The 15,645-nt window shown below is 41.1% G+C and overlaps 1 protein-coding gene across 1 annotated transcript in view; it reads left to right on the plus strand.

Annotated features, from left to right (window-relative positions):
* BCAS1 (brain enriched myelin associated protein 1) overlaps positions 1-9,289 on the plus strand; it is a 92,573-nt gene extending 83,284 nt beyond the window's left edge. Inside the window, exons 12-13 of the mRNA XM_032774711.2 lie at positions 972-1,223; positions 8,305-9,289. Coding sequence (XP_032630602.1) covers positions 972-1,223; positions 8,305-8,379 — 327 coding nt within the window. The 3' untranslated portion in view covers positions 8,380-9,289. The remainder of the gene's footprint in view (positions 1-971; positions 1,224-8,304) is intronic.
* The last annotated feature ends 6,356 nt before the right edge of the window (positions 9,290-15,645 follow it).

Below are 15,645 nucleotides of genomic sequence, written 5' to 3' on the forward strand. Positions count from 1 at the left end.
GAAAATCAACCACTACTACGAGACTCACAATAAAATCAAAAGAGTTGGCAACACTGCAACTTGTTAAACCATGAGAGCATCTCTAGGCTGCAAGGGCCAAATTTGCAGATGGTCTAAATACGTCTAATTTGTATGCTCCACTACCATGATTCTTTTTAACTGAATAGATGTCAATATAGTTTTGACAAGTCTTATATGATGCAAAAAGAAATTCCCATTTGCAAGCAACTGTTTTAGCACAAATGTAACCAGTAATCTGCCACCACATAAACTGACAGAATCATCAGTTATTTTATTTGTTCTTCAGATCTGAATCTTGATTCGTGAACTTTGACCCTCTCCAGTTGTTTTCTCAGTTTGAGTTCTTGCCTTCACTCTATTTGTCTGCTCTGTAATGTTGTTTGTGTTTTAAGGAATTCACAGTGTCTCCTTTTGCAATTCCATGCAGCATTTTCTACGGCACTGGACTTCCATGGCCAAATCATGGCTTGTTAATCACCTGGTGGAATATTGTAATTTTATAGATGGAATATTTTTACCTCTGCTTCAGGCACCCTGCTACCTGTCTTTATTGCTCCTTCCCTTGCACTTTCGAGCTTCTATAGTGACTTTGCAGCTTGGGATGCAGAGACCGTTATATCTTTGCAGCTGTGACAGCATGCATGTAATTCTCTAGATCTATAAATATACAGTCTTTTCTTTTTTTAAATCACATGCTGCTGCCTGCTAAAGAAGCTTCACCATAGAAATATATAAAAATAAAGGCTATGCAGAAAGGGCCTGATCCTCAGTCTTTACTCGCATAAGTGATCTCAGTCTCACTGGGGCTACTGTCCTAAGTAAAGGCTGCTGAATCAGGCCCGAGCTCTGTACATTGGAGGTGGCCTTTGATTTTTTACTATATTTATGAACCTCCTGCCACAATGTTTATATTTTCCACTAAAAATAACCATTGTTTGAAACTGCTTTAGACATTAGGCTCCACAGAGAGGCCAGGCGCCCCAACGGAAAGTGAACCTGTGGGCCAGAAGAGCAAGGAGAGTTCAAAAGACAAAACGTCTACAACAGAGCTGAGCAAACAGGAAACCCAAGATCAGCAAGACTCCAGAGAACAGCAAACCATAACCACCGCCTCAATCCAGAATGGAGGAGACACTGCAAAGGACTCAACCTTCAAGAAAATAGAGAAGAGACAGTCATTTGGAGGCTTTTTTAAGGGCTTAGTACGTTAAATTAATTGTTGCTTTTAAAATCGGGATTCAGCTGATTTAAATGACCCTGCAAGCTGCCTCTTGTGAGCAGACCCCTGCACTGGTACATGCTATTAACTTCAATGGGGCGGCACTGGAGTCCACTTACATGGAGCAGCTTTCAGGATCAGGGCCTTACAGCAGCACATTTTCAGCCAGAGGCAGGGGAAAATGGGAACATAGCTGCCAATCAACATTAGAGCAGATGGAAAATATCTTGGGAACATGTGTGTGGATTTTTCTTTGCCACTTTACTGTGTGGCATTTCACATCCCTGAAATTTAGATTTTTTGGGAAAATTTTGTTGACTGAACATCTGAACTCTCATGAGCTTGGGGGATGCTTGCACATCTAGTGCTTGTTCGGCGTATACAATGGGTATGGCTCCTTCTGCTTCCTTTCTCTCATTCATCTAGTGAGGGCTTGGTGAGCAAAGTTGTTGTTGTTGTGTTGGTCCCAGGATATGAGAGAGACAGGGTGGGTGAGGTAATATCTTTTATTAAGTCCCCCAAAGAAAAACAATGTGGGTAAAACCAGACAACGACTAAGCTCTCAAATGAACTGACACAGAAAAAAATGATAAGACAGAAATACCCTAACACCTGCGGGTGAATGCTTTTTACAAAACCATCACTCTCCATATCTGACCTCTCAGTCCTCATCCTCAAAGTAAAGCTGCACCACACCTTCAAAAGATGAGTGTGGGAGCTAAAATTCATAATCTTGCTAGATATTAAAAATCATAAACGGAGACATTGATTTTATGTCTCATTACAACAATCTGCAATCTACTAATCCCCCTTTGTCCTATGACTGCAGAGGTGTTCATTGCCCACTTCATTGTGAATAGTCTCTTGCAACATGTGTTAACTCCTTATGCTTAACAATCTGTCCCACCTTGTATTTGGCTGGGAGCCTCTGATTACATTTCCCAGACCTGAAGAAGAGCTCTCTCTAGCTCAAAAATGTGTCTCTTTCAGCAGCAGAAGTTGGCCCAATAAAAGACATTACCTCACCGACACTCTCTCTCTCATGGTGAGCAATGCAAAAGCTAGTTCACAGATAGCCACTTGCCTCTGTTAAGAAGCCTTCTCTCTAAACAACCAATGCCAAGAACAGAGGACTCAAGCATTTTCTAGTAGCTTTTCATAAAATCAATTGGCAGGAAGCAACTTGTTCCGCTCTCCCTACCACAACAGAGAGACTGAGTACAATGTGCTATGGGATCACTCCTGACTTCAGACCCTCATCCAAGGCTAGCCACATCTTTTTACATCCCAAATGGACTTTGCCAAGAATACCCACTGCTGGGAAGAACACAAAACGATGAGGCCACTTTAGCTGTGATGAATCTGGTTGTGATAGGTTAATTTTAAACTTTTCCCCCCCCCGGCTCTGCTCATAAGGTGACTAGGAAAGAAAATAAAACAGAGCCAACCACCACTGCCTAGAAGAGGAAAAAGCAAGTAGAACAGAATTTAAATTGACACTGATTTGAAAACTAGCCGTTTTCGAACATTACATTATAAAGTTAAGATGTTGTTCAGAACAATATGACTCAGTTTGTGGCAGACGTTTTTCCACATCATAAGGAGTGTTTGATTTACATTCATTTCACAGAATTGTGATCTATCCTACACTGTGCTAGTTTCATTACAAAAAATTTGTATATTGGCCAGGGAAGGAGAACGAAAGAAACTTAACTCTTTCTGCATGATCTCTTCATAATAATGAAGCCACTTACAATTTTTTTCCCCTTCTTTAACATATATGTATTATTTAGAGGCCTTGAGTGAAATCCTGGCCTCCTTAAAATCTGGGGGTATTTTGCCATTGAAATCAATGGAGCCAGGATTTCACCCCAGATGTTCAGGGATGCTAAGTATAACAACTTCCGTTGACTTCCATTCATCTGCAGCCAGTGATTAATTCATGCTGGGGCTTGCCAGGGTTGAGCCCCAACATCTCTAGGCTTGGCAGTTCATAGCCCCAGCACCACTGTGCTCACTACGTCAGTTATGAAAGTAAAAAATTGCTTGAGCTGCAGCACCTCTTTCATTACAAATAAAGCCCAGTCTGCAGCTCCCACTGAAGTCAAGGGTAGATCTTGTTGCTCAGCATTCTCTGGGAGAAGCAGGATCTTGTTTATACCTACTGTTTGTATCTTGTACAAACTGGTCCCAGTTATTAGACATGTGCTCCCGAGTGTGTGTGTACTTTCCCACCCACCCAAATCTGTGTACAAGTCTCCAATATGCACAAGTATATAAATGTGTGTGTATGCACCACATGACTGACAAGCATACAGTGTGTTCACATGTCTGGAAAACTCAGCTCATATTATGTATATTTGAAACCAATCCCATTTTGGCCAAATGCAGTATTTGAACCTGAGACCTTCTGGTGTAAAACCTTGCGCTTCTATTGCTTGATCTAAAGCAGTGCTTCTCAAAGCCCGTCCGCTGTTTGTTCAGGGAAAGCCCCTGGTGGTCTGGGCTGGTTTGTTTACCTGCTGCGTCCGCAGGTTTGGCCGATCGCGGCTCCCACTGCGGCTCCCAATGGGGGCTTTGGGAAGTGGCGCGGGATGAGGGATGTGCTGTCCGCCCTTCCTGCAGCCCCCATTGGCCTGGAGCAGTGAACCGTGGCCAGTGGGAGCCGCGATCGGCCAAACCTGCAGACCCAGCAGGTGAACAAACTGGCCTAGACTGCCAGGGGCTTTCCCTCCACAAGTGGCAGCCCAACTTTGAGAAGCACTGATCTAAAGGATTTAGCTGGCAGCTGTAGTAGATTTGTTAACCTTTTATGTGAACTGAGTAGAAGGAGTCCTCACATGGGTTACAAGTTGACCAGGCAAATATTTACTACCTCTATTGTTTCTAGAGATAATGGAGAATTGCATGGTTTGAATTCTGCAGAAATTAAATACTGTGTCCTTTCTCAGTCAAAATTCTCACTGAAGTCAATGAGTGAAAAAGGGCTTCTGTATTTGTAGACAATAGTTCTTTATTTTGTACTGTGTCATTCATACAAGCTGCATCCAGAAACTTTTCATACAGCTAGGCCATATCTACACTAGCACTTACATCAGCAAACCTTTTGTCGCTCACAAGTGTAAAAAAACTCACCTTCCTAAGCCACAAATTTTGCTGGTATAAGCACTCATGTGCATGGCACTGTGTCAGTGGGAGATGGTCTCCCACTGACATAGCTACCACCTTGAGCTGGTGTTATTATGTTGACAGGAGAGGTCTCTCCGATTGGCATAACATGGCTACATGAGCCCTCTTCCTGCAGCACAGCTGTATTGGTACAGTTGTTCTGCTGTAAGCTTGTAAGTGGAGACATGGCCTTAAATAGCGATAGCATTAGAATATTTGCAAAGAGATTAGGAGGCAAACAAGAGAATATGTTTTTATATGAGAGTCAGTGGGGCAGGAGGATTTCTCAGACACAGAGTAAAGAAGGCTTTTGCACCAAGAGAGGTGAGATTGTGTGCAGAAAAAGAGGGATACTGCTACAAGCAAGTAAAGTGAAGGGAGAATAAAAAGAGAGAGTCTGAGATATTTTTCTTTGCTACTTTGTATTTCTCCTGCCTGATAATACTTTGGCCATGCAATGCATCATTTTCTGTTGTATTAACAGAGCCCTAAAATACTCTGGTATCTTTCCTCTTTCGTGAGCAGAATAACTCCTTATATATATATATATATATATATGTATATAGTGGAAAGGTTTTAGATTTATAGTTTATCTGGCCAGCTGGCTAGCTCTTCAACTGGGAAAGACAATCCACTACCAGATCTTGCTGCACAGAGGAGAGGATGTTTTGACCTCTCCAATCAGGAAGAATATTCAGCATTCAAAACAGAAGTGTTCCCCAGATTGAAATATTTGACAGCATAATACCACTCCTTCAGACATTTATAACTCAATTTTTTACCCATATCTAAGGAAGTCAATCCCCAATCCTTCCAAAGACCAACACTTTACAATATAACAATGATAGTTCTGAAGAGACCCAACCAAAAAAAGTGGTAAAGTCCACACAACAAATTGTAATGGTTAAACTCAGAGTATTAGACTATACATAAACCACTCATAGTATCGTCCATTCAAAGCATCAGTCCAGAAATCTGGTAACAGTTTCTCTGATAAAGTGCTGAGCTCAGGACTGATAAAATGGGGATAGAAGATATTTTAGCAGAAGTGGAGGTTCTCTAGACCTTACTTGTCTCTATTGTGCATTTTCATGGCAAAGTCCACTGGATTGTCCCCTGAATTCTGGCCAGCTGTTTTAAAAAACGCTGTGCCCTGAAAGTATTGATTCTTCTGGAAAAGGATATAATATAAAGGGAACGGAACGTGCAGGGATGCACTAGATTAGGAACTTGAGATCAGACATCTGTTCCTAGCTACTAGTGGAACAGATTATGCTATTAGACAAAATTACAACACCGATAGCACAGGTCTGTCAGAGAACAAGGGTCACTGACTATCTGAATTTCATTGAAAAAAGCTACACAATTCTGTGTCTGTTACATAAGCAAAAGAGGAATTCACAACATAAACTGCAAAGGAATTTAGGGTAGAGTGAGAATCAGGAAAATGTACATTTACTAAAGCTTGGGATTAATAGCCTGATTTTTGGAAATAGGACAACTCAAAATAAAATAAATGGAACCTGTAGGTATTCCACACATGAAAACATTCTCAGGAACTATCTGAATCAGTCTCTTCAGTACAGTGTGCGCGGAGGCAATGCTTTTGTTGAGTGCACTCTGAATCAGAACTGCCATTCTATCACTACAGTCCTGATCCCACACTTAGATACAATCCAAATTAAATGTGTTACAGGGTAGCCCTCAAAGAGGGTGCCCAGGAATAACTGAGAGCAGAGTTTGGACTGATGGGAACCATGCCCACGTATCTGAGGGCAGATCTGGAACTTGCTTATTACCACAGAGGTATCAACACTTTGTTTCATAGACACAAGAGCCTTGAAAATTCTAGATAAGAAGAATCACAGGCCAGCGTCCTTTCCAGCTTCCAGTTTTATTTAGCAAGACATTTTGAAAATGGGTGCGATCAGGATATACTAAAGGTGAACATTAATAAATGATGCTATTTGGCAAGTGTGCTCAGTCAGTCAAAATAAGTTCACTTCTCGCCTGCAGTATTTATAGGAAACAGGGCAAACAATAGTATCTTATTTCTCAAGTTACTGTACTCATGCATTGCACAGACACAGTTACAGCTAACAGACTTCAAGCTAATCATCTAACATTGGGAAATCTTTTAATTGATGTTCAGACTCTTTTTACTGGCCCAATTTGGAATGACTAGCTTGTTTTGTGTTGATTTATAATTATGGTCAACTACCAATGTTGATGCATTTAAAAAGACAGCTTGTGCTGCCTGCAGGGCATAACCAGTTAGAAGCCATCTAGTTCTAGACACAGTGGTTCAAATTCAACTTTGGTGTAAGCGGGGGCAACTCAGTTACAATCACTGGAGTCGCACCTGCCTGCATCTGGTTCAACACAGATTGCACAGGACAGAACAGTGCCCTCTTTGGCCAACTGAGGTGATGGTGGTGATTCTTAAGGGTGAAGAGGTGTTATACTGCAATTTTTTAGAACAAGAAAAATAAAATGGCCAGCAAGTCAATAACATGTCAAAGTACCTGCTGTTGCTTCATGAGCAAGGGGGAGGATTCCCTAACCATGCTAGTTTGGCTAGTCTTCGTTTCTCCCACTTCTCTGTGAAACTATGTCCCAGAGTGCAATTCTCCATGCATTATTGGTGCCACCCTGTGTGCATGTCCTCTCCAGGCAGTAGACCCACTGCTGAAGTTGTGAGTGATAGATGTCTAGATTTTCCAATAACGTACTAAATACACACAGTTTGACAGAATGGTAGGTATGGCTGTGTAAGCCTAGCTAACACATAGCACTGGTCTACTGCAGGAAATCTTTTAACTGGTTTTAAATATGGTTTACTAAACTAAATTTTAAAATAGATTAGCTGTGTAGTTTAGACATGGGTTTGGATTTAGACTGTTTAAGAAGCCTGTCCTTCAGAATTATTAAACTGATTTTTGCATATTTCTATTTATTGTGCTGGTTTCAAGATGACTAAAAATGGGCCAGGGCACCCCAAATCACCTAAAACTGGCTTTACAGTATGGTTTAATTGCTTGGAAAATTTCACCTAATGTAAGACAGAGCCATGTCTGTGTTGTGACTAGAGCTGATGCAACTCACCCATGGTTGTTATAATCGGGACAGAAGAGTGTCATGAACAGTTACCAGAACAGTTGGGTTTGTAGGGTAGACAGGGCATTACTAATGCAATATCATTATGGCATTTTCAAATACCTATATACGTAAATGTTCCTTTAAACTGGGAGCAGAACTCCTAAGCCCTTTTGAAGGGCTCTAGTATGGGTGCAGTCAGGGCTGCCCAGAGGATTCAGGGGGCCTGGGACAAAGCAGGGGAACTGTGGCACTTGTACTCACCCGGCAGCGGTCCGGGTCTTTGGCAGCATTTCGGTGGCAAGGGGCCCTTCAGTCACTCCCTGTCTTCAGCAGCACTGAAGGGCCCCCGACCGCCAAAATGCGGCTGAAGACCCGGACCGCTGCTGGGCCAGGGCTCACGGGGCCCCAGCAGGGGCCGGGGCAAATTTCCCAACTTGCCCCCACCCCTCTGGGCGGCCCTGGGTGCAGTAACCAGTTTAGACAATGATATTTTACTGAGAACTATTCTAGAACCACAATAATATAGCATGGTTGGTTAGTGCAGTTCTCTGAAAACAATAACCAGAGAGAATGAGCAACAGCCATTGTTGAGGTATAGTTGTGGCTTGCACCATTTTACTCCCATTGTGGGGAGTGTGCAGATGTGGCTCCAGCTCTCAGTAGTATTTAAAACTGATTAAAGGAGGAGAATTGAGGAGAGAAGAGAAGTAACATCAAAGAACTAAAACATAATTGCAGATGTAATTGTTCTTTGGCATTGTTCAATTATTTTTACGTTTCTATATATTCTTTCTCAGGGGCCGAAACGGATGTCAGATGCTGAAGTGCAAACAGATCCAGTGTCTATTCTACCTGCTGGAAAATCCAAGTAATGAATATGCTTGGCTGCTGAAGAATCAGCCACTCTCTCTGAGCTCCTGTGCAGTAAAGATGTCTCATTATTTTCCTTTATATGGCCATCATCAAAAGAGGGCCATGCTGAAGGCTAAAGGCAAAGTTTGTATACATTTGAGGTGTATCATTTACAGAATTTGTTCATTAGATGTTAGTAAGTAACTGTAAAGGTCACTGAGAAACAAACAATCTGTAATATTATAATTAAAGGAAGGTCATGTGAATGATTTTTAAGTCTATGGGGATGAGAGGAAGTATAGGTGAGGTCAGCAAGTGGCAGTGAAAAAGATGAATAGCAGAGCAAATGCATGTGAGGAAAGGAATACAGTTTTTGTGGCAAAGCAGTAAACAAAGAATTCTCAGCTACAGAGCTTTAAAGCAGTCATGAAAAAAAATCATATTTTGATAAAATTTATATTTAAAAGTAAATACCAACCAACCCTTATGTAGTTTGTCATTATGCTGTAATTAGCAAGATCTGCAGTATAATAGAATCAGTGGTTTTAAGATTATGCTTCAGATTGGTCTGCATACTATTAATGTAAATTAAAAGGCTAAAATGCAAAGGCTTGAAATGATTTAAAGCACAGTTTCTTCTTTTGGCTTGGTGAGGTAGAATAAAAAATACAAATACTTAAACTATTCATACAGCACAAGGGGGCGCTAGTATCTCCACTCTACTACTAATTCAGAGGATGTCTCTATAATCTTGTTAATTTTTTTCAGATTTAGAAAAAATAAAAACCTTAGTTGTTTTGTCAGTTACTCATCTCCATTCATATCTGTAATTAATCCTAATAAAAAGCAACCCTAAAACTTACCAGGATTCTCCCTGCTTTACCAAACTCTTGTAATAATCAGGGTTAATAAATTTTACAAATGATTTCAGATTTCTGTGGTTAATTAAACCCTTATACTAACTCAAACAGGGAACTGTGGGACTGACATTTTAATGCATAGTAGCATCTGAATTATAGATTATTAAATCATACATAAATCAATATACAACCAAATGTGTTTCCTTTAAAAAAAAAATCATTTGCATCTTTAGTCCTTAACTGAAGATCCTTATACAGGGACTCAGGTTGTCCCTGTTCTTTGATCATTGATATGGAAGCAAGGATAAATTACACATCCACACCATGCTTGGCAGTGGAATAAATATGTCATACTCCCTCAGTGCAAGAATCGATTAGAACTGAATTCAGATTTGAAACTTCAGTCCTTTCCAGATATCATCATTGTAGGCAGATGGATTCTGTAGCATCTGCAGAACTATATTACTGATTAGAATTATGAAAGAAGAGGTGAAGAGATCTGTCTCTCTCATTAGGATCCTTTGTAGGTAGAAGATAATGCTTCAGTGGGCCTCTCAAACCCATAGTCTTGCAACTGATTACCTAAACTAGCGCCAGCATCAGAAAGCTACAATGGTCTTTTAATAATTACAGCACTGTCTGTTCTTCTCCCAACCACAATGGGCCTTTAATCTGACGTCATGTATAGTGATATAAATCAAGAGTAATTGTAGAAAACCACTATATGCGTCGTGGGCCTGATCCACGTATTGGTTGTACACCTATGTAATTCCATTGACTGCATTGAGTTAATTCTCATTTACGCTGGTGTAAATGACAGGAGAATCAGTCCCGTTATATCCAGCTTGATCAGATTTAAGTTAACGTCCCATTTTCTCACTGTTCCACTTCACACAAGAAAGTTTAATGTGGCACGAAACCAGCAATAAGCCTGCTACTTTCACTGATGCAAGGCATGTTGATACCAGTATAGCTGCAGCCACAATAGAGGTTGTAGCAGAATAACTCTTTCAGTTACAAAAAAAACCAAAACAAAACAAAAGGTCACTCTCCTAAGCTGACTTGTTATAATGCTAAAAAGTCTGTGTGAAGGCCAAATCTTCCTTAGAAGAGAAATTTATCTCTACAATGGAATCAGGGAAGTGACTGCCACACAGAGCAGTATGAATAAAGGATTTTCTTTTTTGTTCACTGACATTTTTAGGGGGGGGAACTCATTTCATGTCTTTTTTGGGTGGGTATAGGGTGGCACAAATCAAAAGTGTAAAAAAAATTTGAACATTTTTATTTCAACAAAATCTAAACATTTTATTTCCATCTCAACCTTTTTAAAGTCAAATTTAAGGAAATTTTGAAACCAGTCACACAAACAATTTTTCAGTTCAAAAAAGTCCAGAGCAATTGCAGATGATTTCATGCCACTGAGTGGCTAATACTGACGAAATAGTGGTTAGCGTTGGCAGGGCCCCCTTACACAGGAACTACCCCTTTCATTTGATTCCTCTCTGATAACAGGAAGATTACAAGCTCTGAAGAAGCAGCATCAGACTTCTCATAAAGCAGCACAACATGCAGCCCTAGGAGGAAAAAAAGGTTGTAGGGGACGAATCGACCATTCAGTTGAGCTTCCTCGATCTCAGTGCCATGTTACTAAATTTAAATATTATTTAGATGGTAGATGTTCACATAAAGTAAAGATTGAGAGCTTATTCGGGAGGTAGGGCTTTGTTAAAGCCACAGCCAAAGACAAAGGGAAAGGTTGCTAATGTTTCTTGGTTCCCAGACCAAAATACTGTGTTGAGCCCCAGTTGTCAAGAAATCACATGAAGAACTGTACTGAATCAGCTATATCTTTATATTTAAGCTTTTGAATAGCAAATCACACTACATCAGAATGTTGCAAAATATCCAGTGATCTTAAAGTAGAATTTCTAAAGAAATAAAAATTTAAAGCCAAAACTGCTGTCTCGGGAATAAGTAAACTTCCTAGGAAATGAGTTTAAATAAATAGCTGCCATTCGCATAAGAAATGCCTCCCTTCAACTGACAGTGATTTATGGACTGCCCTCCATAAAAGAGCTCATTCAACAGTTAAGTTGTTTTGCGCTCCACAGCCATGTGTTCTGCTCATTACAGGATTAGTTTTCTTTCAGCCAGGCTATGCACTGGAAATGCAGAAAAACAATTAGATTCTTGTGAAGTTCTGCGCTGCAGATTTTTCAACCTGCAAACAAATTCTTTCTTTGGAAACTGGCCAGGTGCCCAACATTGTTAAACAAGGAGAGGCCAATAGTTGATATTTTCAAGCCTGGAACTGTCCTGAGCTGACTCAGTAGCACAACTTGAGTAAACCAATGTAATTTCCAGTGTCAAACAGTCTGATGTGGATTTTATGCAGAAATAGAAGCGGAATTTTAAAAACAGCCAAAATATGGAATTTGATTTTAGTGTTTTATTTCTGTACTAAGTATTGCCTAGAGACCTGTAAAAAACAGAGCCCCATTCTTCCCCCCATCTGTCTGGCTGCCTGCATATAATGGTTGTCTTTTGCCTTCTATTTAGACAAGTCTTTGGGACAGAAAGCATCCTTTTTGCTGTGTGTTTGTACAGCACCTAGCACAATGGGGTCCTGGTCCATGACTGGATCTCGTAGGTGCTACAGGAATACAAATCAACAATTGTGCTAAGCACTGTACAGACACAGACGAGCTCCTTGCCAAAGAGCTTAGGCCCAGATCCACAAATGGCTCTTAACTTCCATTAAAATCAATACTTTTGTAGATCTGGGCCATACAATCTAAACAGGCAAAGGGTGGGGAAAATTAAGTGTCATCATCCCTCTTTATGGATGGGAAACTGAGGCACAACAAAATTCAGACTGAGGGCTTTTGAAAATCTGACCCTAAGTGACTTGCCTAGAGTCCTTCAAGGAATCTGCAGCTGGGAACTGAATTTGGTTTAAATGGGTCCTAGTTCAGTGCCGTTCCTGCAAGATCCTTTTCTGATTGAATTATTAATGCTACTGACATTACATTTTTTTCTCTGGCTTTCCCTACATGTGGGTCAAGAAGAGGAAGGCTGGTCTGTGACTAGAGATCAAGATAAAGTTCTGTAGATGCTTATATTTTAAAAAAGGCATGTTGTCCAGGATGCTACTGAAGTGAAATCAAAAAGAAATAAAAACTATTCAGTAGATTAAATAAAGTAGATTAATTATGGAAGCTTTGTGGCATAGATATTACTCCTATAACATTCTTATCTGATAGGAAAAAAAGTTTTAACAAACAACCAAACTGAACTTCATGCAAACGTAGAATTGCTCATGGTGTGTGCCTATACAGGTGGTGGCTCTGTTGAAGATTTACACCTTATTGTATATTTAACATTTTCATATTAGGGCATGTCTTCACTAGCAACAGCAGCAGTGCTTTAACATGGCTGTGTAGTTGCAGCACAGCACCGGGAGAGAGCTCTCCCAGCGCTATAAGAAAACCACCTCTACAAGGAGCGTAGCTATCGACGCTGGGAGCATGGCTCCCAGCACTGGTGCCCTGTCTACACTGGTGCTTTACAGCATTGAAACTTGCAGCGCTGAGGACTCTGAGTGAGGAAGTTGCAGCGCTGTAAAGTGCCAGTGTAGACAAGCCCTTAATAACCACATAGGGCCTGGTTCTGGTCTCACTTAAGCTTAGGGTGACCAGATGTCCCAATTTTATAGGGACAGTCCCAATTTTTGGTTCTTTTTCTTATATAGGCTATTACCTTCCACCCCCGTCCTGATTTTTCACATTTGCTGTCTGGTCATCCTACTTAGGCTATGTCTACACTACAGACCTTACAGATGTACCTCTGCAGCTGTAGGATCTCCCATGTAGCCACTCTGCCAACAGGAGAGAGCTCTCTCATCGGCATAATTAAACCATCTCCAACGAGCGGCGGTAGCTATAGCACTGTCCACACTGGTGCTTCTGTCAGTGAAACTTATATCGGTCAGCCCTATATGTCTACATCAGTGGTCTCCAAAGTGGCGTGCATGCACCCCAGGGGGTGCGCAAGAGGATCCTTCAGGTGTGTGGCAGGAGGAGTGCCACCAGAGCAGTGCCGCTTCAGAAGTTCAGGCAGCTTTTTTTTTTTTTTTTTTGCTTCAGCAGTTCGACTGGGAGCCCAAGCGGCTTTATTTATTTATTTATTGCGTGCGGCAGCAAAAATAGTAAAACCGGCCCTGCAGCGTGGCACAGGGTGCATGCTCAAAAAATTTTTACTGATAAAGGTGCATGATCAAAAAAGTTTGGAGACCACTGGTCTACATTACTGCAGTAAGTCGAGCTACGCTACGCAACTCCAGGTACGTGAACAATGTAGCTGGAGTCAATGCACCTTAGACTGAGTTACTGCGGGGTCTACACTGCAGGGGGTCGATGGGAGAAACTCTCCCGTCAACTTACCTTACTCGTTGGGGTAGAGCACAGGGGTCGACTGGCATGCGATCTGCTGCCGATTTGGTGGGTCTTCACTAGACCCGCTAAATCGACCGCCAGTGGATTGATCTCAGAGCGTCAATCCTGGCTGTAGTATAGACATAGTCTGACAAAAGTTTTACCAACAAAAGTGCTAGTGTAAATATAGCCTTACATTGCACTTAATCGAAAGCATCCTTATGTGAGTCAGATCCGAATCCTATCAGATCAGAATCTTACCCATTGTGTGCAATGGCTTCTTTGCTTTAAGAGATTAGGAGCCAGATTCAGATCTGAGATGCTAATCTAGCTCTGCAAGTGGGTAACAAAGCACTGGCCAGCATGTGCAGATGAATTTCAAATTGCAATGTGAGTAAGAGCACTGGTTTTTATGGTTAACCTGCTGTCTGTTGTGCCTATAGCAGTTCACAAGATTCATTTCAGCTGATTTACGCAAAAAAATCCATTGTTTAAAACAACAAAAACAGTACATCCTTTGTGAAGTGACAAGCAGAAAGTGCTACTAGCATCTGCAGAGGGATTTGGCCATGTTTCGGGGGTTACATGTGGAACTGCTCTAACTTCCATATGTGCACTTGAGAATATCAGTGAAGAGCCTGGAATGGCTACAGACTCCACCTCTTCTGGATAAACACCCTAGGTCTTTACTGGCAGTTTGAGCAGTTTAGCCATTCTGACAGCACAAAAACAGGAAATTCTGCACCAGCCCTGACTAAGGCTGAAGATCCCTCAGCATAAAGCATGCATTATTGTTTGCTGTTTTTTAAAAAAGCCACACCAATGAGAAGTCTTGGAGAATAAGTCTCTTATCAAGACTCCTTAGTTTTACTTAATCATTTCCTATTAAATCTGTTGCCTAGTAAACCATTAAAAAGAATCCAAGCTACATGAAAGGAAGCATTAACCATTTGTGTTTAAATCGGTAAAGAATAAAGTCCAAACTTCTTCCTTATCTCACCGCACTGTGTACAGGTAACGCAGCACTGGAGGTATTTGAGATTATCCACTCTTATCTAAGGATTTTTTTTAAACATGCAGAATTTCCTGAAAGGAGAGAAAAGCACTTTCTGATTACTGCAGTCTGTTAACTGCATGTGTCTTTAGTACAGCAGGGCAGGAAGCAGAACTCTGATGAAAACAAACCCCAGACCTTTGACAAGTTCAGATCAAGATTTGAACATTGTAGATCAACCCCAATTAAAGCACTTAGAGAATTTTTAAATAAATTTTAACTCTAATAAATTCTTCATTACAAATAGGGGCCAGGGGATGAATTTGCAAAATTCTCACCAAATGTAATTTAAATTTTTCTCACAGAAAGTTTATTTTTGTCAATTTTTTCCAACTGGCTATAGGGCCAGATCCTCAGTTGGTGTAAGTTAACATCACTGACTTCACAGAAGCACATTCATTTGTACCAGCTGATGATTTGGCCCCTACTAGTTATAGGTCTCAGGACAAACTTGGGATGAAGAACAAACAGAAAATCATAATTCAGTGACGTTAACTGTGGATGATCCCTGCTTGTAGTGGAGTGATGCTTTCTGTATCCATGATATAGTATGTCCACCCTAAACGACTGACAGTTACAAAAAAGAGGAATGATGCCTTGAATGTGGCAGAGGGAAAGCTCTGCTGGCTACTTAACATGACGGGTTCTGCTTGCAATGCGAAGTTACTGTATGAATTGGCCCTTCTTTGGATCTGTGTTATAGGGTGCACAGAGCCCATGCTGTCACAGACATTAAAGGATTAACAGCTCCTCAGCTAGGGCTGATTGGTAGCCCTGCAAAAGCTGGAGAGATAAAAAGGCTGCAGGGCAGAAGGGAGAGATGGCTACCAAGGAGCACACTGAGAGCAGGGGTCTTCATCACTGGACAAGTGGGAAACTGCTCAGATAGTCGGACCTCCAAAAGAGGATCACAGTATGTGAGTATGGGAAATAGCC

The sequence above is a fragment of the Chelonoidis abingdonii genome, chromosome 14, assembly GCF_003597395.2.
Source record: "Chelonoidis abingdonii isolate Lonesome George chromosome 14, CheloAbing_2.0, whole genome shotgun sequence".
In the NCBI taxonomy this organism is placed as follows: domain Eukaryota; kingdom Metazoa; phylum Chordata; order Testudines; family Testudinidae; genus Chelonoidis; species Chelonoidis abingdonii.